We start from the raw sequence: 26,720 nt of genomic DNA on the forward strand, positions 1-26,720 counted from the left end.
AGGGGACAGACTTCTCTGACTGAATACTGATTTTTTTCCTGTCGATTAGTGAGTGGTGCAACAAGATACTATTGTACAGAAAATACGGATTTGGAACTTAATACAAAGATTAATTCTGAAAGTTTACATTAATAATTTGGGCAGGTACTTAGATCTGTAAAACAATTGCTTATGGTATGGGCTCCAGAAGACAAGATCTTCTTCACCCCTCTCCCCCTTATTTTAACCACAGATAAAAAACACCTACTATTGAAAGATTTGCAGTATATGGCTAAAACTTCAACAATGAACCAACAGAAATATGCAAAGAGCAACTTTAATTGTAGAAGATAGGATCACTTCTAAATTATTACGTATATTTCCTGAAGTCCTACTAGAAATACTAGTGTGAATTTATTTACCATGAACTCTATTGCAGCCAAGGAATTTACCTCCGTAAGTTAAGTCACATACGCATTTAAATATCTGGAGGCTATGGCCATTTGCATACTCCACAGGGCTTTACAAGCAGCACAGGTTGCACTGGCTGGAAAGGAATGTTTTATTTTAAGGAAGAAGGCACACCCAGTTTCAACTCTGTGTCACCTTCAGACAGTATGCGGCTCATCTTAAAAGTTCAAACCACTGCTTCTACAAGTCATACTTATGCTAACTAAAGATGCTTCTTGTGATTGCTCATTGTTAGGCAAACACTCATGATTTTTGTTTGCATCACAACTGGGTATCTGACCTTATGCTTCTATTTTAGAGAAATAACTCCTAGGCGTTCAAGTTTGATACAGGTATTTCTTTATTTGGGACCTGTGTTTTTGACAGCTGTTTTCCTTCCATGAAAGTTTCCTTCCATCACCCCTAACCTCAGATAACCACAAAGATACTGCTTGTGCCCCGCAGACTGGGGGTCTGAAGGCTCTGTCAGGTGGGAGGTGAGCACTGGTTTCTTGCATAGAGGCAAGATGTTGTCCATTGACAGCTAACCGGGAGTACTTGACTGCAGGTTTGCCAGGCTACCCTTTCTGCTTCTGTGTAATCTGAAGAATAAAATCTTCCCCAAATCCCATGTGAGCCCTGAACAGTCCATCAGCTGCTTTCCAGCTCTGCATGACCTCCTGCTGTTAAGCAGGCTGTGCCTGGTCTGAGAGACAGCAAGTCGCACCGAGATCCCACAGGCATTCATAATGCAGCTGTTTGCCAAATAAGCACGTGTAGGACAATGTTTACAGGATTAAAAATAAAAACCAGTGGGATATCCAACCACCTAAGCTCAGGCATTAATTCTAACAACAGATGAGCAGGAATCCTATTAGAATCTGTCAGCACACTCCATTAATTAGTCAGAGGATTGCTATGAAACGTTGGCCCTGAATAGGCCAGCCTTCATCAGGAGATGCACGTTTGTTTGTTTAATATCAGTTTCTGTTTCTTCTGAGAATTTATCTAACTAGGTACATAAATAACAAATGTTAACGATCTGTAACTGTTGGTGTATGGGTCTTGCTTCTGAAAAAGAGGTATTAAAAACATACCAGATTCCTGATTCTGCAGCTCAACCAAGCAGGAAAAAGTAAAAGTAGCTAGCAAATTGAACTTCAGGTTTTTAAGAGCTTCTAGTTTTTCAGGAGCTAAGAACATTATTTAGACACTTCAAATACTTTGTGAAGTGTAGCTATACTTCAAGGGTGGGAGAAGGCTTTAAAACCGATAGCTTAGTTCATGATTTGAAATGTCTTTACAGGAAAGCTATTTTTCCAAAAACACATGCAATGAAAGCTTAAATCATACCCTATTATTGGTAACTTTCGCATCTTCATTAGCAATAAAAATTCTTCGTTGTTATTGAATGAATAATTTACAGATGGCGGATAATAAGGGTAAGATCCAGTTCACTCTCCAAGTTGTCTCGACTCTGCAAAGAAATAAACAGTAATTAAATGACCCATCTAGCATCCTGTTGACAAGAAGTGAAACAGTAGGTGTGGAAAATGCAGGGAAGGTTGGCTGCCAGCTGTTCTAATGTACATCATCATTCTTGGGGTTATGCAAATGTGAGCCAGCTGCAAACGCTGGTTGAGAAAGGGACCTTCTACATGGAGGAAAACAAAAATCTGTCTCTGAAACAACACCTAAGTGCATAGAGTTGTGCTTCACACAAGGGGAAATCTTCAGATTGTCTTACTTGCCATAATGTTTCTTGCAGGTGTTGGTTATTTTCACTGTTCTGATGAGTAGCAGCCTGCATTGATTTTTTTGGCAGCCTGATAACAATAGAGTTTAAGCCTGCACATGAACACAAACTAGCAGTGTCCCCATACTGTGTGCAGGAGAACTAAAAAGCACAATTTTCCAAAAGGTAAAATATGAGTTCCTTATTGGCCTTGAAGTGGATGGAGGTATGTGCTTGCAGCAGGTGAGTCTATCCTGAAAATAGACTCCTCTGTCCCTGTGAAGCCTTTCATCAGGGAGACAAAAGTGCAGCACTTACAACCCACTGGGGTTGATATGGATACCTCAGTTTGTTAGCTCCTTCTCCTTTTAGTCCCCAGGGGATGTTTTTTGCATTAAAGCTTCACATGGAGATTAGTAGCTGGCCCCAAAACGAAGGGGAACATCTCTGCCCCTTTTGTTCTTAGCACAGAGTTTCAGGTCACTGCAGTTTTGCGCTCATTGTTCAGCTGGAGTCTGTTTAACTTCTGGGCTGGACCTTGATCAAATGTCCATGGAAATAAACAAAACACTTCTGCTGAGCTTTGTGGGCTTGCGAATCAGGCAGTTAATCTCTCTGAAAAAGTTTCCAGAAATAGTTGTAAAGGAGTATTTGAATGATGTCAGGAAACCTGTTTGGCATACAGAAAGGTAGGGGAGGTGTGGGTAGAAGCTGTGGCTCCATAGAGAAAATGAAGACAAGGGTAGCATGATGATACATTTAGGAAGGATGCTTGGACTAAGCAGTTTGGGCAAGAAGCTGAAAGAAAACATCACAGACCTACACAGGTGTTTAAAGGTGAGAGGCCCAAGAATCAAGTATTCAAGCTGAATACAGGAAGCAAGATGAAATCATTGGCAAGGTTGAAATGAAAAATGGCGTGGATAAAATGGAAGGGGAGAAGGCTTTGAACGCCAGTACTGGAGAAATATCATACAATACAGAGTGAAGAAAAAGCAAAGCAGGAAGAACAGCAGCAGCCCAGAAGAAGTTACAGGCTAAGAGCAGAAAGCAATTTGTAGATACAAGACCATGTTGTACTTTTAAGTATGCCTAAGTATTACTCCTCCTAATCTGAGATAAATGAACAAGTTTGCTACACCTGCATGTACTCTCCAGTAAAAAGTTCATCTGCTCTGTGTTCTGTTTGCCACCAATGCATTCTCCACAAAGAGAGTATAGAGAGCACATCCAAGTTTCGGGCTTCTGCTGTAATTGGTCCTTCACTGTAGAAACATTTCTGCGATGAGAGTAATCTAATGTGACATGTTTTTTCAAGTTATCTGGCAAACGATGCTTTGGAAGACGTTTACACGAGCTTCCTGTCATTTTACCTATTTATTAACAAACTTGTAAAACTAGGGATTTAAAATTAACAATATTAGGCTATAGGCTTTCTCAGATAAACTTGTGTAATCTGGATTGATCAGATCATTGCTCAATTGCCAGGTCAATTTGCCTTCACTTGCCAACCCAAATAAAGACTTGTTGATTAGAACTTCATGTTCTATTTAAATACTTGCTTTTGATGTACTGGTATGTCATTGCCCGACCACTCATAATTAGAGCTTGTTGAGAAACTTTTAAATGCTGTTAGGTCACAACCACATTCTTCTAGTCAAAATCCAAGAGGGAGGTCCAAAACTGCCTAATCTATTGGCTGGGGTACTTGTGGGAAAGCTTGAGTTGGACAGAGCTGAGCCTGTTCTGTGTGTAGTGCGTGATCCAGCAGGACCCAGCTAAACTTGACACCCAGCAAGGCCACACAAAAGGGCATACTTCATTTAAGGGTAAACCTTAATAAAGAGTGATCTTACTTCAGAATCAGTAGTTAAGGCTGTAGGGATGTGCTGGTTGGCTGTGATGAGTATTAATGTTCAAAGACAGAAGCCTTTTTAAAAGAAGGGGGGGGGAGCAGAGGCAAAGAGGAAAAACAAAAAAAAATGACAACAGTGGAACTGAAACTTCTGTTTAAAAAAAAAAAAAAGTGTTAAGAATGTGTTCCTCTCAAACAAAGTCAGACAAACATGCAATCCTATTCATCTGTAATAGTTTTATCTTATCACTGCTCACTGGAATACAAAGGTTTGAGCACCAGAAGGAACAAGAACAGAGATTCTTAGAAAAATTCTTAAATGTGTGAGCTGTGGTGTTACATATCCTGCTTTCTGATAAATTTGTATTTCAAGGCTTTATCTCTTGGTATGAAACTCAGATATTTCACAAAGGTTAAGAGGAGCATTACTAAGATTTATTGCCTTGTCAGATTTTTTTTTTTTTTTTAATGAACTGTAGGAATTTAATAGCACTTTGTCAAATTCAGTTGTAATTGGACAATAGCTTCAGAAGATTTTTAGGGGAGAACAGACTGGCTCAAAGATGTGCATAAGCCTTAAACCAGATATTTTCAGCCTGTAATTTAGTGTCACATGCTTTGATCATGGCGTCTCTTTTGTTTTTTAATAAGATTGAGAAAAGAAATACTGTCAAAACAATCATTTGTTACTGATGTTAGTGTAGGTAACTGGTATTCATACAGAACCCATGCCATTAAAGTTCTTTCAAATACAGCATTACTCACTTGTCAGAATCCTGTAACGACAACAAAACTTGTTTCCTTTATTTCAGGGATGTAATCCTCTTGCTGAGACTGGTCGAAGCAAACTACAAAACCAAAGAGCTGTCTTAAACCAACAGATCTTGAGAGCAGTAAGAATGAGAGCTGGTGCTGAAAATCTTTTACGGTATGTGCCATCACTTCCTAGTTCTCTGGCCTAAACAGCAAAATGATTTCTTTAATTATTATTAATTTTTTTTTGGTGAGGAGAGAGGGGAGATGAATGACTGCTGGATGCTTTGTGAATATTCCTGCACTAAATCAGTTGAGTTACTGCCTGCTATAAAGTGTGCTTTCAAAGCTGCTGTGTTGCAGCATACAGGCTGAATGTTAGACTTACTGTAACTATCTTTCTTGCTTTGTTTGGTCAACTTTATTGCTAGTAATAATGGCAAGTGAACCTTGTCAAGAGCAATATAGCCATATTAGAGATGTTTACCTGGACAGAATATTGGGGTTTCTGGGAAAGATACTAGAATCCCTGCTGTGGATGGTGGTAAGCTAGCCCAAACATTGAGCCTCAATAACATCATAATTAAATTGCAGCTATCATCAAAGCTTGGCCATCTATTTATGTGGTGCTCAAGATTCACTCAATTCTGTATTTACATCCAGCGTGGGTTATGCAGGCAGCAAATTTTAACACTGCTTAATCTAAGCAATCTCAGGAATCCAGTGAAGTTCAATATGGAAAACATACAGATAATGTATATTTAAAATATGAAGTACAAGCTTAGAATTGTAGCCTTGGGATATGCAGTTCTTCACCCAGATGCTCAGCAAAACTGAAGGATGTGCCCAGTAGAGCCAGATGTATGAGAAGATTATTCATAAATATTTATGGAGGTTAATTTTAACTTAAAGGTAAAGACAAAATGCTGCAAATTAGACAACAAAAAACTTGCTTTTTATCTGAAACTCACATCTGTGTTTATTGGTAATAGTTTAAGTTTCTTGTAAACAGTAATACTGTATGGAGAATCGGGTTAGAAATAGGCGTATCATGTCCTGAAACATGCAAATAGCAAATCACGCAGAAATGCTCTGGGGCTTGTATTAATACCTGCAGTGCTAGCAGTTCAAGAAGTTATAATGTAAATATATAGATGGCAAAGGAAACAAATTAAAAAATCCTATTTGCTTCAGAAAAAAAAAAAAGAATTATAGAGAAAATCATATTGTATTACAAAGAAACTTTTCTACCTGTATACTTGTCTGTAAAACATTCTGTAATAACTGTTTTATGTAAACCTTGTTTTCTTTATTGTTAAGATCAGAAGTCTCAGCAGATCATTACTTAGTTAAACAAAGTGGGAAAGTCTCTTTTGAAAAAATATTTCCGGATTCTCCTCCCCACCCTAATATCTTATAGGAAGAGACTGCATAATCCTAAAACGGGATAGTGATTCTGTTTAAAATGCTTTATTGTTACTGATTAATGTATCTGAAAAAGAAATTGAGCCTTAATCTCACAAAAAAATAGCACATGAAAAACCTTCTAGGTGTCTGCATGCTATTAGCTGGAAACTATCTTTCTCTGTTGACAGTAACACTAATAAATTTTGAAACGTGAGGTCTTGTATCATCTCTTAAGGGGATAAAAAAAAATCTTAAAAATGTTGAGAATGTTAGCAAGGGGGTCAGCAAAGCTTTCATACAAAACCTGTTTCTCAGCAATAAAAAAAAATCACTTCTTTCTGCAGGGCTACCACCAACAACAAAGTACGAGAACAGGTACTACTGGAACTAAGTTTTGTAAACTCGGACCTGCAGATCTTAAAGGAGGAATTAGAAGGACTCAACATCTCAGTAGAAGTTTATCAAAATACAGAGTAAGTTTAAAACTAAGTTACTCAATTATTAACAGATCTTCTATTTGCCAGTGGAAATAAAACTGTTTCTAGATTATTGTGAATGCTGGACAATAATTACCTGAAAGAACAGAGAACTTGATAGGAAGAGAACATACTTGATAGTAGGTTTGTTGACTAAGGGCTAGTCTGCATATTTGTCTTTCACTTGAGAAAGGTATGTGCCACTAATCCTTAGATACGGAGTTCCTTCGTGGAGGGGAATATTGTAAGAATTGAAAGGCCTTGGGGCATTATGGAGAAACACACAACACCTAGTAGAATTTGAAGTACTAGGATGGCCAACTGGTTCACAGCGTTTTGGAGTGAGCAAACCTAGTTGCACCTATCTGTTCTCAAAGGCATACAACAGCCCTCCCTTTAGCTAGAGGATAAAGGAACAACACTGCTTTGGAGCTCAAAGTAGACTTGAGATAATCCTTAAGGTGCGCGTTACAGTGATAGAAAGATATAAATTAGAGGACTAAAACACAAATGTGTAATAGATGAAGTTGGAATTGCTCCAAGATGTTATTTCAACTTGAAAAAGCACACAAAACTTCAAATTGCATTGGACTTCCCAAATATGAAACTTTAACTTCAAAGTTTATTCACTGTCTGAATACTGCAAAGATTTCTCTATAGGGTACATGTTTTGCTGCTTCTAAAACTGAATTTCTGATATTTGATTAACATTAGCAGCTCAAGATGTAAACTAAAGTGCTTCGTGGGAGGGGGGTATAATTTTAGATCCTTCTTAGCACTGTTTTTGGTAAGGTTTTAACTTGTGGGTAGACTACAAGGAAGCCTGAATGCACAGGGACTAAGCATGTTTCCAGTGGGGTACGTTTCCAATATATGCTGTCCCACTGCAAAATATCTTATGTTTTATTTTTTTTCTCGGAAGAAACTTGTGCCAAAGTTCCTACCATGACAATTCTCTATACGATGAGATAATTATCTTTTTGTTGTTGTTCAAAATCTTACTGGTCTTCATAGGTGGATGTGAGCATAGGGAGCAGCAATGAAAGATATGGCTCTGCTAATAAGAGTGAGACTCCAGCAATGCCAGTCCTTCTAGTTAAATATTTGAAGTATCTGGATTCTCAGTGAAGGACGAGCAGTAGGTCAGGCCCCAAGGCATGCAGAAGCCTTGTGGCTGGGCAGCAGTATGCTTTTTCTTCTCTCCCGATCCCTTCCCATTCTGAGTTTTGCGTTTTTGCCACTGTGATGCTGTACATTTGAAGCTCTAGATGCTTTTTATATGTCATCCACTAAAATAACCCACTCACTCTGTACCCGCTCACCAGCCTTTAATAGCAAATAGCCATTAATAGCTACCACCTGAATCCATTGTGTACAGTCCTCAACATGAGGTCACACCCACATCACTAGGTTACAGTTTATTGTATTGCACTGGTCTGAAGGGCTGGTCTTCCCGCTTACTGCGCACGTCTCGGCTGCATTGAGCAGCATGACACCACTTCTGCTCCGACTTGGAAATGCAGGACCGCCTCCCTAACTGTCCAATGCCTCCATGATGTAATCCGTGCTGACTCCATGGGTGTGGGGCCCCTAGGAAACTTGAAAAATAGAAATGCCTCTGCGTAACAAATGCCAGCGTCTACAGGAACTGTGGGCAGCATTAGAATTCATTAAATCAGTAAGGCAGGATTTTGCTTACATGTGTCTCACTTCCTTCCGAGGGAAAAAATCTGGATACAAAGTGATGTAAAAGGGTTGTGGTTTCTTCCAAAAGCCTCATCAGGAATAAAATAATTTTCACTGCCTGCGGTGGTGTTTTTGCTCTGTACCCTGGAAGCCCCTTCCAAGCTAGCAGAGCCACTTTCTGGATCATGCAAACCAGTTTTAGCACTCTTCCACTGCTAAGGAAGCTGCGTTGTTACTCCTACCTTCCCCAGGTAGAATTTTCTCCACTGAGAAAGTGATTTTGCTGGTTCTGCTGATAAGACCATAGATGAATCACACCCGTGCCATTTTGTAGCTGGTAGTGATATACTCCGAATAATGACTATGCAGTGAATCAGCTTGCAGGAAAATGGAAAATATCAGATAAAACTCATAATTGCCAGATACTAATCCATTAAACCTACTAAGCAAACTACGCACCTGGAAGCAATCCTGATTTAACTCTGATCTCTCTTTTTTATAATAGGGTAATATAGAGGAAGAGCAATATAAGTAGCTTTCATACTGAAGGATAAATGGTAGTTTTTTTCACTTTTTAATTAAATGATAAGAGTCCCATTAGCTAGTGTTGTTTACTAGTGTGATATGGGTTTAAGTCCATAATATAGACGTGTATTCTCTTGAGGATTAGATTATTATTTTTTATATCACAGTTCTCATCATTATCACCCTTTGATGTTTTATGGTTTGAGTTGTACACAAGGTTAACACCTTGTTTTGTCTCAGTAGTTCTCAAACTTCCTAGTCTTAGACCTTTCCCTGTTAAAGTTGGTACACTTTGGCCCCACTTTTCCCTGTTAGACACATCACTTCTACATAGAAAAACATTGTTAACATGTAAAATACTGATGATAATTATTGATAATTACAGTAACTCTTACCATGGCAGATGTCCTAGCAGTTGTGGAGCTGTTTCTTGCACGTATAACTTGTGCAGGTGTTTAAAGGTAGAGCTAAGTTTCAGTAAGCCAGCTTTTGAAAGTCTTGTTTTCTTTTCTTAGGGAAAAAATAGTCTCAAATGAAAAAGGCACAGAGAAATAACTTTCCTCACTCTCATCTCTAGTACTCCCAGGCTACTAAGCAGACTTTCTTGGAAAGGAAGGACCTGTTCTAAACTATATAAGTTTTACCTGAGCACCCATCAGCATACTAGTTTTCTGTCATCAAATGAAACAGAAATAATCATTGACAGACAAATATAAAACTAAGATTTCTGAATCTTTTAATCTTTTCCACAGAGAGACTTTCAGCATTCCCTTGGTACCTCTTGGCCTGAAGGAAACCAAAGAAGTAGACTTTACACTCCCCCTCAAGGTAAATTTCAGAGATACATTTCAGAATACTTAACAGAATTTGCATTTTAAATTTGTTTGAAGAAGTAGGAGTAACTTATGTACAAAATATTTTTTGCTGTATTTGTCCTAGAACTGTGATCACAGTGTGTTTAAAAATTACCCAGTAATTACTTGGGTTGTTGCCCTGCTCTGTGCCTTAATTTACATTCCAGTGTAAAGAGAACTGGGCCTGCTTTCTCCTGGTGTGCTTAGCAGAGATGAAGATTTTAGTGTTTGTGCCATGCTTCACATTTACTAAGCACTACATACTTGAAGTGAAGCAGATCTTCCTTGTTAAGAAGCTGTTACAGTTTAAACAGCATGACAAATAATTTAGTATAATTTTATTCTCGGCCTGCGGTGGAACTATAGGATGGTTTGGTCCCTTTATGGATATTTGGCTTATCTGTCCTCAGTTTTAGATTTGTTTTTGATTCTTCAAGGGACAAGCAATAGTTAAAATATGCTGTACAGGAGCACTAGGTGTTTTATCTTGGGTGGAGTTGAAGGGGGAAGATGGGTTTAAACTGAGAATAATCTTTGGGCTTTCAGGGGAAGCTACAAGTAACATTTGGAATTAGTTACGTAAAATGTTACTCAAATTGCAAAACAAACATAAAACTTCACTTTTCCTTCTGGACTTGGCAAGTTCAAAGATTGAATGTGATACCATTCCATTCAATATTTATTACTGAAATCAGTATTCAATATTTATTTATGGCTGTTCCATTCAATATTTATTTCTAACCCCCACGTTACAGCTTTCTTGGCCTTCATGTCCATATTTTCCTCTTTATGATAGCACCTGAAATAATGTATCTAAATAGGACAAGGAGTCAGAAGATGTTATAAGAAATCCCACTTTAGAGACAGTATAGTTACATGAATTAAAATGAGCATAAATGATAAAAGAATCAAAATTCCTTCTATAGTTTTTGGTTCCAATAAGATTACAACTGATTACTACTCTAAGTGTAAAGGAAATAGTAATAAAGATTTTACTGAGCACAACGGAGTGATACTCCAGTTTGTGCTAGCCAAGCTAGCTCAGTTGAAAAGCAGAGCTGCAGCATTATTACCACTTGTTTGTGGGCTAATATGCCTTGCCACCTTCTCTACTTTGGGCCTTTCTGTGTATTGTGCGATGTGTTATTGAACCTCATGGCAAACTGTCTTTTATTATCATCATAGAAGTCTCTGCTTTTACATCTGTAGGTTAATCTTGATGGCCAGATTATACTACCACTTATGCTATTGTAACTGTGCTAATTTCAGTGGAATTGCACTACTATAGCTGACAAGAATTTGGCAGCCTCTTTCTGTTAACAAGTTTTCATGGTCACTTTATTCCCTTGTTATTTTAGATAACAGGGTTCATTTATCCCTTTCAAAATCATTAAGTGTTGTTTTAAAACTCAATGGAGTTGATATAATAGGTGTTTGGTACCTTTACACCAGACTTAAATTTGGGTTTTTCTCTCAATTAAATTATTAGTTCTGCTGTCTTTTTGAAGTCTCATCACTCACTATATGTTGCCATACTATTGACTGGAGGAGACTAGAAAATGTGCAGTTCAGGACTGAACCAATTTTGTACTGTTGGGAACTGCAGGGAAAAATAATGAATAGCTTAGCTGAATTTTATCTGTTCAAATATTTTATTTTTTAGGATTTTATTCTGGAACATTATAGTGAAGACAGTTCCGAGTATGAAGACGAAATAGCAGATCTCATGGATCTCAGACAAGTAAGTTGGAGTATGGCATAATGAGATTTTTTTTCATGACATCTTTTAATCTAAAGTTACAAATATTAACATTTGTGTAGAATTGGCATATGTCACTGTTACTTATGACTTATTATATTCTTACTGACTTAATTTCTGAGATATAGAACATGAATCTCCATTTTCTAAGAGTTTCACAATCTGAGTAAAGAACAAGTGAGAAAAGAATGAATTTATGCAAAGTGGTTGAGCTATTGACACAGCTTTGTAAATCCCAGCTTATCTATTCTTTTCACTTGAAGTATTGTAAATTTAGTAGGAAGAGTGTTCAAATGAGTGCATCTCACAGAGAACTGCAGTCAAATGGTGATTATTTCTAACTACTGTTTCCAGTATTATATTAGAAACAAAATTTCTTTGTAGCTTTCATAAAATGCTTGCAACCTTTGTTTAATTAAGTCTGAGACTCACAAACCAGGACCCTTTTTCTTCCATAAAAGTTATGTGCTACTTCTGTGTAGCTGAAAAACTCTTTTTTTTGGAGTACATCCATATGGTCTTAAGCTTAGTGTTCTCGCATTCCACACATTTCTATGAAATGCAGAAGTCCAGAGGAAGTAGAGCTTTATCCTGGGTGTTGCAGTATTCATCCTGTAACTCAACAGAATAGACTTAATTTTAACCTGTTGTATTTTAAGGCTTGCCGCACTCCTAGCCGAGATGAAGCTGGCATTGAGATGTTGATAAGCTATTTCCTTCAACTTGGTTATGTAGAAAACAGATTCTTCCCACCTACCAGGCACATGGGAATTTTATTTACGTGGTAAGTGTGGAGTTTTTTTTTTTGGTTGTTGTTGTTGTTCTTTTTTTTTTTTTTTTAAAGAACACGGTTAATCTTTAACTTGTCTCCTGTTTAATTTGAAACATGTCTGTGCTTCTCTCCCCCCCCCATCCCAGTGTGCATTGTCAATAGTGGTTGGTGGTTTTGTGGTGTGTTTGTTTTGTTTGTTTTTTGGTATTAAGTGTAAACCTGAATACAATACGTTAGCCCTTTTCATACTTAGGATGAAGCTATTGTCTGAGTTATGTTTTGGGCTACAGGTCTGCACAAGGGAAAAAGGGGGCAAAAAATCATTTTGGACAACTGTAGATGTTTCCTGGACTCTGAACTTTGTTGCTTGAAGCAGATGGGGAATGGGTCAGACACTCCTTCGGTTTCTTGAGTATCTGGCCCTGGAAAGAAGAATGATGTAATTTATTATAGTGTAGTGTTTACTACACTTACGAGCAAGGATGATGGACTCTGAATTCAGAATTTTGATTTTTGTGATTGAAAAAAATGAGAACTATGATACAAGCAAGAAGATTGTTAATAGTCATAACTGCAAAAAGGAACTTTAAAATACAAGTTATATAGGGTCAGAATATAAGGGCCAATAGTTAATCTGTGGCAACATCTAATAGTGCGTGCCTGATTAAAAAGTACAGGAACATAGCAAGCACGTAGGAATACTTCCCCAGGATGCTCTCAGCCTCAGTAATGTTTTATAGGCACTTACTAATATGCTTCTGGAGGCATTGCTTTAAAACCTGAAAACTAAGTCTTAAAACCATTCTGTAGTTTGCAGCACCTAAATTGTCATTGCAATACATAATGGTGTTTCTAATCACCTTTATTTTTACTGTAGCAGAACAATTATTAAGAATGACACTGTTCTTTTGGAAAAACTGAATGAAAATATCTGTAGTTTCAATGGGTTCTGCACATCTTAACACTTAGTCTAATGTTTGTTTCCAAAGGTATGATTCTTTCACAGGTGTTCCTGTATGTCAGCAAAATCTGTTGCTTGAAAAAGCTAGCATTTTGTTTAATATTGGAGCCCTCTATACCCAGATTGGAACAAGATGCAATCGTCAGACCCAGAATGGGCTTGAAAATGCTGTTGATGCTTTTCAGAGAGCTGCAGGTACAAATATAAAATACAAAATATAAAAACACATTTATGTGAACGTTCCTTATCTCAGCCTGACATCCTACAAATTTGTGCATTTTTTTTACTAAATTCCTTAAGCAAAAAAGGTGCAATAGGGAAATTCAAAAAGTCTAGAGAAGATCTGAGATGAAACTTTAATTCAAAACCTGGAACTGCAGTTTGAATGTGCTGATAAAGACAGTTAATGCTGTGGTTAATGATTAATGAATTGTAGTTCAAAGGTCTTAGTGATAGTCCTAATGCTAACTGTTTCATTTTGTTCATTCTTTGTTTCATGGGCATAGCTGCTTTGGCCTCTGTGATATTACATTGGTGTAAAATCTGTACAATAAACAATTTGAAGAGTTAATAAGGAGCTTAGAACCCATTTTTGTATGGTCTTTTCAGAATTAATCTTACTATGTTCTATGGTGAAATTTACAATTCATTTGAAGTTGGCTACCTAGGTTGTCTATAGATTCCAAAGGCAAACATTCAGAATACTAAATTTCCATCCCAAGCAAAGAAAAATGCAAATTCTAATAAAGGGAATTGGATCCCTTAAAATAACATTTTGTAGAAGCTGTTGTTTTTTCTTCAAGTAGTTTTTCTAATTTTTTGTAAATATCATCTGTGCTACAAATAGTGCTTAAAGACACTACCTATGTAATTCATATAATTCATATGTACTCTAAGATTTGTTTTTGCAGTAACAATCTGTGGCTGTGGGTTTGCTCTGTATGCTGCAAACTGTGAACCACATAATAGGATTGTCATAAAGCCCCTTTTCTGAGCACACAGAACAGCTATCCAGAAAATCCGATGGCATTTCTTCATGCATTTATTAAGTAGATTTTGGTTTTCAACCTTTGTATCTTACAGATACTAAAATTTCAGGTAGAAAATTTGTATTTGAGAGATTTCTCCGTTTTGCAGCTGCTCCTTCCATTTTGCAAATGAAGTCACTACTTTTCAATATATTTGCAGAACAGAATTAATTCACAAATTTAAATGTATCATCTACTACCACAATACCTTTCCAGGGCCCCAAAGCAACATGCTCAAGAGGCATTTCATTGTACCTGTGCATGGCTCCGTAACACTGTTCATTATGTTGCTGGAGACATGATATACAGCATGTATTAACCATTTCTCAGTGCTGAATGGAAAATGTTGGACAGAGTTTATTCTCAACAAAGCTCTCACTGTGTGTATGCTTACTGTGTAAGCAGAACTATGTTGAGAACCAAAAAGATTTTTTTTCTGTACTTTCAGTTCCTTTTTGTAGGGCGCTCTGTCAGTACTTGGATGTGTCTGGCAAATGGCTTTCGGTGGTGGTGGGAAAAATGCAGAGATGGCCATAATTCAAATATGTGTAAGGATATATTAAGTTAAAAGATACGAATATAACATAAAAAATGAAAGATATCAGAAACTGGCGGTAGGAAAACATAGCACAGCATGGCAGAAATAAAAGAAGTGACAAGAAGTAAGATTACAGAAGGTGGGACACTCAGAAAGCAGAGGTCTTATCTTTGCACTTGTTTAGTATTATCAGTAATTAGCAGGCCAGCAGAGCTCACTAAACCAGTTGGATGACATGCATGCTGAAGGTTACGCTTTCATATGTGAAACTGTTCCTTAATATTTGCACTACAGCTAGTGTTTGCTTTTAATGTGATAAATGATAGGAATGATTAGTATGTTGGTGAAACCAAATGTCTAGAGCAGAATGTAATTTTATCCAATTAAATATACTGTCCTAGTTTACTTATATGAAACTGAGCTTCCATTTAGCAACATCTACGAAGGAGACTCATAATTAATAAGTTTATACATTTTTCTCACTCCATTGAAGGGTTCTGCAATTTACAGTTGCATAGATTACTTTTTTTTTCTTTCTTTTTCTATATAAAAGCCCTAGCCTACGACTCCCATATAAAAGTCACATTCAGTTCAGCGTAGCGTTATGGTCAGTCACCAGAACTGTTATAAACAAATCTGAAGGTATTGCCCTTAAAACCTGTATCTTCTGCTGCTCCTCTGAATTGTGATTTTGAGATCTGTACGTTTTATGGGAATGCAAAGCAAAACCAGTAGGTCAGTTTAATTTTTATGCATACCAGGAATCCCTTCAGATTGCTGTAATTCAGTACTAGAAACCTTTTAATCTTATTATCATACATGCTAGAATTAAATTCACTCATTTCTCTCTCTTTCTGTAATGCTGACCAAAAAAAATAAATTGTTCTTTCAGGAGTCCTAAACTACTTAAAGGAGACCTTTACTCACACACCAAGTTATGACATGAGCCCAGCAATGCTGAACGTACTTGTAAAAATGATGCTTGCTCAAGCTCAAGAGTGTGCTTTTGAGCAGATGAGCCTTCCTGGAATACGCAATGAGTTTTTCACACTAGTGAAGATGACACAGGAAGCTGCCAAGGTAAAATAAGAGACTTAATACTTAGTCTTTAAAATAACGGTTTCCAGTGAGGTGTTACTAGATAAACCTCTAGTAATATTAAGAGTTTATTAAGCCTAAATTCTGACAATTGTTAATGAAAACCCAAAGTAGCAAGGAACAGCTCAAACTATATTTAAAGTTGCAATCTTGGGCACTTGCCAAAGCTTGTTTTTTGTTTTTTCTTTTAACAAGCAATTTGCTGTATTGCTCTACCAAACAGTACAGACCTTGTCCACAGTTCAGCATACAAAAGAGCAGAGTCTTTTGTGTGGTTCTCTGTTACATGCTAAACACTCAATCTGTAACTTCCTAGTGGCTTGAGGTTGAGCAAACCTAAGAAGTCCAAAAGAGTAACTGAATTGTAACTGGGGGAAGGGCACAGAATCAGATTGGTAGCTGCAGAGCTGCTTTGGGACTTGCATGAAAAATGGAGAGGCAGGCTGTGACCCAGAAGGTAGCATTTGTACTTGAGGTTGTTGACATTAAAAATTGGGTATGAAAACAGATCTGGATATGCTTTCTGAGCCATTTTGGAATAGAAGAGATATTACTGTCTCCTTATTAGCCAAAGTGGTCTATCTTGTGATGGGTTGCACATAAAATTATCTCAAGGCTGACTATAATATCCCTTATTTGAGTAACTGAGCTCCTAATAACTAATGTAAAGCTGTCACATTTCAATTCTGTGCTTTATTTTAGGTGGGAGAGGTTTACATGATGGTTAACACTGCAATGACTCAGGAACCAGTCAAAGAGAATATCCCTTATTCTTGGTCTAAACTGGTACAAATAAAATCGGACCACTACAAAGCTCTGGCACATTACTTCATTGCCACCATTTTGTGTGACCATGAATGTAAGAATCATGTTTGATATATGTACATGTAAACAACACTAACAAACATGTAAATAATTATAATTTAGTCTGTGAATACAACAAAGAGCCTGGAACATTGGGGGGTTTCAATGTATGTTATTTTGTGGCCACTTTCCTGTCCAGATACGAGGCCAGGCTTCTTTGTCCTTCACAGAAGACTGGAAAAGTTCAACAAGCTACCTCTTGCAGAAACAGAAGAAATGTTATATCTATTAATCTATTATATGCTACTAAGTTGTTTAATTCTTGTGATTATGTTCTGGCTTTAAGCATTTCTTGCATACTGATAAAAGTCCTAGAAATGTGAAATTTATGTCAGTGTATATATGTAAAAATATCTGTGTTTGGAGAGAAAGTAGTAACTGTTGCACAGTACTCTGAAAGAACAAGGTGCCAAGAGATGTGCGATGGCTAATGTTCTATATCCATTCCTATAGTGCAGTCCAGTGATGATGAAGATCAGCAGGAAAAAGCCCTGTCCCAGTTGTATGACTACATGCCGGAAGGACTGATGGCTCTCACTGTTTTGAAGGACAAAGTTCAGAGAAAACAATTAGGTAACTGACAGTTTCCTGCTTGGCAGGGGGTGGGTGGACCAAATGATCTCCAGAGGTCCCTTCCAACCTCAACCATTCTGTGAAAAAATGAAAACAATCCTTTATTTATTCTGTGGAAGACAACCAACAGTTTCAATTTTTTTTTCAGGGAAAGCACACTTACGCAAAGCTGTTGTTTACCATGAAGAAGCTCTAAGAGTCTGTGGTTTGTGCAAAAAGCTTCGGAACATTGATGTTCTTCAGGAGGTTCTGACAGCCGCACATAAGCGCTCACTTCTCAAATATGCTCAGCAGGAGAAGGAAGATGACTTTCTCAGTCTAATCCAGACTCCAGATATCCTTCGTAAGTATCCACAGCTAGCAAAAAGGGTATCTAAACAATAATCTAGTGCCCAAATTAAGTCAATTAAGAGTCCTATTTTCAGGTATTGCTGGGCTACCCTTTTTCCTCTTCCCATCTGAAAAATGCAGCCTTTTAACTGTGCTTTCAATTAGGCAACCCAGCCTTCCTGATTGATTAAAGATGACTTTTCTGTCTTTTTAAATATGATCCTAATTTTTTCTCCATTAATCAGTATTAATATTTTTCTGAAGTAATGTATATATAACTTGAAAGTGCCTTATGATGACTCCTTTTAAGGGACTAATAGAATAATCTTTGGATCATGCTAATGAGTCAACTTAATGAGAGGTACACAGATCTATTGCAGACTTTAAAGAGAACAGGGGGGTAGGTAGTGGATATGCCTGAAGGAGATGAAAAAAGGTGGTGTTAGAAGATCAGTTAAGAGCTACCAGCAACAGTAGCAATAGCGTGCTTTTATTATCTGTTGTGTTGTAAAATATTTGCATGTAGGATCACGGAAGTACTTACAGAATGACATCTGCATACATGTGTATGCTTTCATTCAGATATGACTATTAAACAATTTCTCTAACTTATTTCAATATAAATCAGACGTTTGTAAGTACTTTGCTAATCTTACACAGATACATGTGTATGTATACATAGGAAGAGGGGAATGTCATAGTGTTGTTTGGATGGATTAAGCTTTCTGCACTGATACCATGATTTCTGAAGACACTTTTAATGTGATTCAGAAACATGTCTTTCTATAGAGATGTGAATCTCCAAACAAATGAGTTTTTCTATAGCCTTATAAGAATTCAGGATAAATTTGTATCTAACTTAGAATGCAAGAAAAATACAGTGTAGTATGTATTTTAACTAATACTCAAGAGAAAATTAATTTGTTTTTCTTTTTGTTTTAGCTAAAACAGAGCATAAAGTAGAAACAATCACTCCTCAATTTTCCAAGGTGAAAGTGAAAGACTTCTTTCACAGATTGGTATGTAACATGCCTAACGACCTCTGTCATTTCTAAATTCATTCTAAAATGAGGGAAGTGACACAAGTATTTTAGCTTTTTTTTGGGGGGAGGAGGGGAGAGAGATGCCGTATTCTGTAGTAACTATTTTTTCAGAAGTTATTAGAGAGATCAATCCTAGCTTTAGAGGCTTGAAACCAGCAAAGAATAAGAGTGCTGTTTTTTATATGGCATTGCACAACATTCATTCTTGATAAGCTTCATAAAAGTCTCACGAAGTTTCAATAGATAGTTTCATACAACTCAAAGGTGAGGAGAAACAAGTGGTATCAGGAAATGGGCAGGCAGAATACATAACATTGCATGCTACCAAACCAGTCTTTCAGGTGTCTGTGTCTGTCAGTGGGCAAAGGGAATGGGGAGTTCTGGTTAGGATCAGAGTACGTGGTGTTTCATGAATCAGTTTATCTCCTCCAAAATGGAGTAACATAGGACCTTGGAGTCTGCAGACTAATCTCAGAACAGCTTGGCAGTTGCTCTCATCCTGCTCTGTTTGAAGTGTCACCTGAACAGCCCTGAAGCAGAGCTGAGCACTTCTGGGATAAATCTCAGTTCCGTTTCCATGGAATTAGCTGGAAGTTAACCTGAGTTAAAATGAATGAATAAATAAATAAATAGAAATGCCTACTTACAAATGACAGTAAACCATAATACGCTGTGTTACTTCCAGGGCCCACTGTCAGTGTTCTCAGCCAAGCAGAGATGGACAGCTCCACGTACCATTCGTTTCCACTGTGAAGCAGGAGAGCTGGGATTCAGCCTTAAAGGAGGCTCACCTGTACAGATTTATTGTCTTGATCCGGCTTGCTCTGCAGCAGTAAGTAGATTGGTGCAATATTAATGATTTATCTTCATACCCTACCAGTACAGTCTTTTAAATGCAATTCTAGCTTGTTGATATTGGTGTATGGAATATTTATTGAGTTCTAGTGTATGTCATTGTAGTTAATTCATACAATCTGAATAAGTTTTTATTGCTACATACACACCTTAGATGTTAGAGTATTCGTATCCCTGACATCATATTAAAGTACGGTAGATTTCTTCCTCTGTTGACACTTAATAGGTAGAAAATCCAAAACATAAAATAAGTGTGTTATCCCCCATCTCATTCAGGAAGTTAGAAGGAACATAGAATCTAGAAAGTAGCTACAATAAGGATGAGTATCAGGAAGGGAGGTTAGCATGTGCCAAAGAAAAATGAGGGGAAAGTATGTTTTAATGGCTTCTAATATACTGCCCTTGTTTTGGGAAGAAGGGGATAAAACAACATACAGAGATGAGCATAGCTTAGCTATAGCAAAGGCAGAAGCAAGCACATAAGTACAGTTGAAAATATTAAAGAAATAGAAGTGAAAACTGGAGAAAATACCTCATGGAACATAACAGGGCAGCAAAACCAGGTTTCACTTCAGAGAAAAGTGAAAAGGACATAAAACAAGCTATGAGCATACTAGAATCATATTTATCAACGGTAATTCCACAAAGGAGGTAACTTGTATAATTGAGATATTTGCATGTTTTTATCCTAGTTATACACTTTTGTTCCACATGTCTGGCTAGACAGTGGTTTCATGGCTTCTAAGAAGGAAATGCCTTTGGGGTAGATACTGCATGATGACAAAAACACTTTATACAGCTTTATAATTCCAGATTGTAACCTGTATGAAATCTTTTGACAGTCGGTGGGCCTAAAAGAAGGCGATTACATTGTTTCAGTTGGTGGTGTGGATTGCAAATGGCTTGGAGTAAATGAGGTGCTGGAAAAATTCAAAAGCGTGGGAGAGCAGCCCATTGAGTTTGAGGTTATCAGTTGCCAAGATACAACAGCATCTATGGTAGGTAACGAGGCAAATACATTTACAGATTTGATATGATTGTTTTTTTTTCTTATATTTTCCTGGCTTCAATCCTTGATTATGTTTACTTTCACACAGTTAGATATCCCACCTTCACCACTGAATATATGAAGTGTTTAGCCATGCGTTCTGTTTTAAGCAGTGCGTTTAAAATGAATTGAATTTGCATCATGGCTTACCATGCTATAGTGCAGTCTGTGTGCATAAGAATGGCTTGGGGTTGTGTTTTTTGTTGTTGGCAGGTTGTTGTTAGTCGAACATCTTAATTTATTTGCAGTAAAAATTCCATGGCATATTTAACTTTCCCCTAACTTGTCGCAGAGAATAAAGAAGGTTATCATCCTGTTCAGCAGAAGAAAAGCCCCAATGAAACATTAATAGAATACAGTAGGGCATCCAAGACATGCTCGTTTTCTATTCACTGTTAACGCAAATGATCTGTAAGTGTAGAAGAATTCACAGATTAATGTAATGTATGTGTTTGGTTTTATTTTGATGAACTTTAACTATATAGTTAGTTACTAAACTGCTGTGGAAGCTTTAGACTAGGGAAAATTGATCACAAGATTCAAAAATGTTAAGCTGTAAAAAAAAAAAAAATTATTTGTAGCGTGAAAGAACATGTAGTTCAGCTAAATCCACTGCTTCATGCTTCTAGCATTCCCTGGCAAGCTTAGGCACTGAATTATTGCTGCCTTAGAAGTGATCAAGGTGCCCTTACTGCCACTGGGTTTTCTTGTTTTAAGTTCATTTTCCTTACTCAATATAAGGAATTGCAAACTTGCCATTCCAAGCTGCTGCAGGACATGAAAGGCTAGAATATAATCAGACACAGCTAAGATAAGGTGGAGAGGGCTGTGCCTTCCAGATAACCCAAAAGAACATTCTACAGTAGCTTTTGTTGTAATAGCTGCAATCAACACTGAGCTTGTTCATGGGTGTTTAACAAAACAAACTCTTAAGACTTTCTGGACTCCAAGGACACCAAAAACTCACCTTGAGAGATTTGTGCAAGAACAACATACTCAGACTGTGTGGAAAGGTTACCATATACGTCATACAGCACTTACTGGCTTCCAATTTAACTTACACAGGCTGTGTTGTTACAGATTCACAAGTCCCTTTACACTTGCATAGTATACCTCTGAAGTCTACTTGGGCAAAATACCAGAATCCTGCACACTGAAGGACTTTGTGTTCGATTATTACATAATTAGCACAGAAATCTTGCCATTGTCTGCCTTGAAAACTATTTGCACCATAATCTTATCTTCAAACTTTTGACCTATTTATTGACTGATTCTTACGATTCTTTTCTTCCTATAGCATAGTAAGAGTGCAACATATTCTGTGGGAATGCAGAAGACATACTCCCTAATCTGTTTAGCCATGGAAGAAGATAAGATTGATCAGACCAAGAAGGCCCCGCTGAAACTGCCTTTTCTAAGTTGGGGAACTAAAAATAGACAGAAAGCTGCAAGCACCCTCTGCCTTCCTTCTGCTGTGGCTGGAAGTTCTCAAACTAAGAAAAAGCTTTCTCCTTTTGCACTTCTGAATACAGAAAGTTCATTGTACTGAAGTTTTCAGAAGGATCCGTTAACATGAAGGTTTTTCCTTTGAAAATGTATATAAAATATGTTGATCGATGTTATCCTTATATATACACTTGTATAAACTTAGACAAATGCCCTTGACTTTACTTGCTGTGTATTGAGCCACTATGAAGATCAGAGGCTAGCAAAAACTGTAAAACTTGAGTAAGATTTGAATGTTAGAACAAAATGGTTTGGGAGGTGTAGAATAACACTTTGTAGATGAAAGAATTTCTTATACAGAGACTGGATTCCTTTGGAATTCCAAAATACATTATAACTAATTTTTTGTAACTATTATAGACTTATTTATTACAAACAATGCTGCATGCAAAACAATAGGTGGCACACTGATGATTTTGCTGTAAAAGTTTAGAGTTGATATAAATTGCTTCACACTACTTTATGGAATTATCTTAAACAGCAAAGGAGAGAATAATGTTATTCAGAAAAAAAACTAACCTTTGCCAAAAGGTAGTGTAACAGACTTGTGGTTTTTATATATAGACATTCTCTTTGAGAGTACTAGGTGTATTCTGTGGAATAGTTAACTCGGGAAAAGAATTAGAGGGCTTAGAAGTCAAATGATCTTTTAGACTACAAAAGAGTTTGACTCTGTTCTTTTCCTGATTTAGCTTTCATTTTAAGAGCTACTTTATGGGATTATTGAAAAAAAGGCTTTATTCCAAACTTGAAGTTATTTAACCTAGTTACATTAAGATTGGTATTTTATTAGTCCTGATAAAATTGATACCTGTGGAACAAATCTTAAAAATTACATTCTCCAGTATATTGATCAAGAGTATGTAAATTGTGGTGATACCTTCAAAATAAAAAAGTGCTTATAAAATCTTAAGAGGAAGAACTAACACTAGTGTTAGTTAATGTTGCTGTCTACAGAGTAGATATGTGCTGTTTGATACTCAAAACTTAAAATAATGGGAAAGTTTGTGTCTGCGTATAAGCTTCAAAGTTGTCATTTTTAGTTTCTTACATAATAGGTGTAAATATGTTAATGATTTATTTAAAAATAAAAATCAAATGCTGCAATTTAGTAGTGGCTTTTTGATTCTGCTACAGCTTGGACAGTAAAATGTAACTTAAAAGTTTTGAGTATTTACATCTCTTTGCATACTTCTGTAATGCTCCTTAAAAAGGCATAGAAATTTATCTTACTTGCAAGTGTATATTGTAAAGTAGAGAAACTTACAAACTAGTATTACGCTTGCTTCCTTACAAGGAATACTAACACATTTCTAGAGTTTTCCTATAAGAGTTGCATAAACAATTATGTGACTTGTGACTAATCTGTCCTTAGTAGTTAATACTCCTCGTGTGTATTTGTAGTAGCACTTTTTTTCTTAAACACCAGCAGCAGTCATATACTGATACAATGCAAGAGCCTGATACCTAGTATTCCACAGAGAAGATAGTTACTTTGCAAAGCTGGGGAAAGTTATAATCCAGCTAGTGAAATGCCTAGCAAAGAAACACAAACTTCCTTCTAGTTCATTGTTCCTCTCCTCTCAGCTCCCTGTGATAGTCTTTCTGCAAGTATCTTTCCCTCTCATGTTTCTCAGCTGCATGGTTAACTGCCTTTCCCTTCCCATCATCACATGAAGTACTGTACAAATATATATTTACTATTTTCTAACAGCTAATTCAAGATTCATTCTACAGTGAGTGGTAGCCAATAGCTAACATAAGACAAATGCTAATTTCAAAGCAAGTTACGCTGTTAAAGATTCTTATTTTGATTTAAGCATATTTGTAATACATTTCCAAACAGATGTAATATATAGGGGTACTATAAAAGCCTAAAAAAGTAAAGGTTTGCAATGGTTCCGTATTTCAGCCTATAACTCTTTCAGTACTACTACTTACTAGTTTTAATTAAAAGTATTTAATGTAGTGAACAAGTGGGCATTTGAAATTGTACAAAGGCACTTTTGTGTTTACCTTGCAATATTGATAGCAACATACCTTGATTTGTAATGAAAATTAAGTATTCCCTAATTGTAAGAAAACAGCATCTTGTTTTATAGTTCTAGATATTCTGATGTTTACCATTCAGTAAATATTTAATGGCCAAATTGCAAGTATATTTAGATCCCAAGTAAGGAATCAGTATAAGAAGCAGATCTGTCTGCTGTTCACTGGTGGATTAGCTTGATTACAGAGGTGCCAAGGCTCTATTATTTGCTGCTTTTTAGTTTAGAAACGAGAATTGAAAGTCCTGCTCCACTGCCTTCCTGCTGTGATCTGAAACCCAAGTAGTGAGAACTTTTAACACCACCTTAATGAGTGCATAAAGCAAAAATTTTTATCCTTACTGAATTGGCTATCATTTAAAACAAAAAGTATGTCAGGAAAACCCATCCACTACACAATTCTTGAAAAAGATTAATAGTGGAAGTATTACGCAATGAAGTAAGTTTGTTAACAACTTGTGGACTGAAGAAGGACCCAGAGAAACAAGTTAGTGTAGTCAAAGATGTTTTCCGGTAGCACTTTCCAAAGAAACTCCCAAGTTATAAATCGTAAGTTTTACCATGAAGCACCACAGGGGGAGGTTACATCAAGTGAAGTTTGAAAAGTTCCCTCTTACAAAGACATTTAGAAACAAACAGCTTAAGCAAGCTGCAATAACTTTGATAGCAAGAGCTGCGTTCTCTCTCTGGTTGTGACATGAAGTAATCATTATACTCTATTGTGCTTGTCTGAAGTTGTACAGTACAATAAATCTAAATTTTAAAAAGTCTTAAAAAATTTACTGTCATTAATTGCATAAACTTATCTAATAACCAATGTAACTGCATCACCATCACACTAGCGCTGTCATCTGGATTTACAATTCATCTCTATCTCAAACTTCTACAAAATAAGGCACAGTTCTAGGGAGGATGCATGTGATGACTTTTGCTGTAAGCTGTAACTGTTTTTATACATGCACTAATACATAAACTCACGTTCCCATTAAAGAATGAGGGGTATACAAAGAGTAATCAACTTCATGTATGTTTATTACATACAACTGACTATAAATAAGTGCTATATTTGGATGAAAAAAGGTAATCTGAAACTGTAGTTAGTAAGCATTTCTTTTGAGTATTCCATGTTTTCTGGATTGTAGAAACAATTTCACCTTAGAATTCAACTATAAAACAATTGAAGTCTTACCTAAACTGCAGTGTTAAGTGTTAGGATGATGTAATTTAAGGAAAAAAATAATCAATACAAAGTTAGCATATTACTAGCTACTGTAAAAAATGTTTTAATAACTAGAGTGATGTCATGATAGACTAATATCTGTCCCCCAGCTCGTTATAAATACTCCCTGGAGAGAGAAAAAAAAAAAGGTGGTGAAAGACGTACTTTTTTTTTACAAGCATTTTAACTCTCATATTTCTAGCTACTGAGAAGACAATCTATTCTACTGAAAGATAGGCGAATGCTAGATTGTAGCATGTACTCTAAATAAATAAACACTGTTAACACCTGGGTGGTATTTCTGGAAGATGTATGTGGACAGATTACCTTGTTTTCAGCATTCACAGGAGGAAAAAACGTATTTTTCTCTTTTTTTTTTTTTTTTTTTTTTTGTTCAAGATGGATGTAAGACACGTCCCAGTCCCTTTTCCAAGGTAGTTTTCACAGCTCAGTCTACACAACCAGAGCAGTGGTAAAGAGGAAGTAAACTCTAGAGAATTACTCAACACCCTCTGGTTGTTACCAGGATTATGGAAGTTACCATTGTATGTGATCATTAAAAACAATCTTAGACTTCACAATAACAGAAGCAGTCTTGTCTTCCAAAACAATGCTACACAGATCAGGAACATAAGAATGTGTGGATTTGTTGTGCTACCGTTTGTCCAACTACTACCTCAAGCTCTTCAACAGATGCATTACAAAGCCGGTGGATGCTTCCAAATTGCTGCAGTAGAAGCAGAGCTTTTGTTTTCCCAACTCCTGGAATTTGTTGCACAGTCCGAAATACGGATGGCTCTAGCAGCTGAGAGCATTGTTTACGAAGAAAGGGGTTACTGTTGTGATCCTTACTTTGTTCACGGACCTGAAACAAAACCAAACCATCGGCGATACCGAGCGCCCTCTGCTGGAGTTCTGCTTTTGGTTTTTAAAGTGGGTTTTACAATTTCAATGCAATCACGAGGAAGTTCGAGAAACAAACATCCTTGCCCCTCACCTTTGTGCCCTCAAGGGTTTAGATGCAAATCCACAAAGCCTCACTAGGAAATCTAAGAGTTTCTTAAAAAAAAACATGAACTAAAACAGTTATTTTGTTACCTATTTGACGTAATCACTGTAAGAAGTTTCCTCAGCCTGAGACTAAACAACAATCACAAGTTGGTTTTGACAGATGACTTAAAGAACTGCTTAGTGCTGTCCAGTGGCATCTCAGTGCTTCATCAAATACAAAAGATATATATAATCCAGTACTTAGTTCTTTTTTTTTTCCCCTCTGTTTCCTCCTCCCACTGAACTGTTCTACCTTACTATTGTCACAGGATATTTTTTTCCTTACAATCCCCAACAAAACTATGTGT

General features: G+C 36.8%; 2 protein-coding genes across 5 annotated transcripts in view; one reads left to right on the forward strand and one right to left on the reverse strand.

Moving 5' to 3' along the window:
• RHPN2 (rhophilin Rho GTPase binding protein 2) overlaps positions 1-26,040 on the forward strand; it is a 30,854-nt gene extending 4,814 nt beyond the window's left edge. Inside the window, exons 2-15 of the mRNA XM_084533837.1 lie at positions 4,832-4,947; positions 6,524-6,652; positions 9,619-9,694; positions 11,384-11,461; positions 12,139-12,263; positions 13,241-13,407; positions 15,671-15,858; positions 16,579-16,735; positions 17,194-17,313; positions 17,462-17,656; positions 18,586-18,662; positions 19,372-19,518; positions 20,384-20,539; positions 21,887-26,040. Coding sequence (XP_084389963.1) covers positions 4,832-4,947; positions 6,524-6,652; positions 9,619-9,694; positions 11,384-11,461; positions 12,139-12,263; positions 13,241-13,407; positions 15,671-15,858; positions 16,579-16,735; positions 17,194-17,313; positions 17,462-17,656; positions 18,586-18,662; positions 19,372-19,518; positions 20,384-20,539; positions 21,887-22,138 — 1,983 coding nt within the window. The 3' untranslated portion in view covers positions 22,139-26,040. The remainder of the gene's footprint in view (positions 1-4,831; positions 4,948-6,523; positions 6,653-9,618; positions 9,695-11,383; positions 11,462-12,138; positions 12,264-13,240; positions 13,408-15,670; positions 15,859-16,578; positions 16,736-17,193; positions 17,314-17,461; positions 17,657-18,585; positions 18,663-19,371; positions 19,519-20,383; positions 20,540-21,886) is intronic.
• The window catches only part of FAAP24 (FA core complex associated protein 24), a 29,646-nt gene continuing 21,653 nt past the window's right edge, over positions 18,728-26,720 (reverse strand). The window contains exons 5-7 of one of the 4 annotated variants that reach the window (XR_014697333.1): positions 26,039-26,227; positions 20,706-20,902; positions 18,728-19,285 (exon numbers count right to left, since the gene is read on the reverse strand). Coding sequence is in view for 2 of the 4 variants with exons in the window: in XM_084533840.1 (XP_084389966.1) it covers positions 20,828-20,902; positions 26,039-26,227 (264 nt within the window). In the remaining 2 variants the exon portion in view is untranslated. Of the gene's footprint in view, positions 19,286-19,477; positions 19,511-20,559; positions 20,903-25,157; positions 26,228-26,720 lie in introns of those variants that run through there. The other 3 variants (XR_014697334.1, XM_084533840.1, XM_084533841.1) reach the window with 3 other exon arrangements.

This window comes from Aythya ferina, assembly GCF_964211825.1.
Source record: "Aythya ferina genome assembly, chromosome: 12".
In the NCBI taxonomy this organism is placed as follows: domain Eukaryota; kingdom Metazoa; phylum Chordata; class Aves; order Anseriformes; family Anatidae; genus Aythya; species Aythya ferina.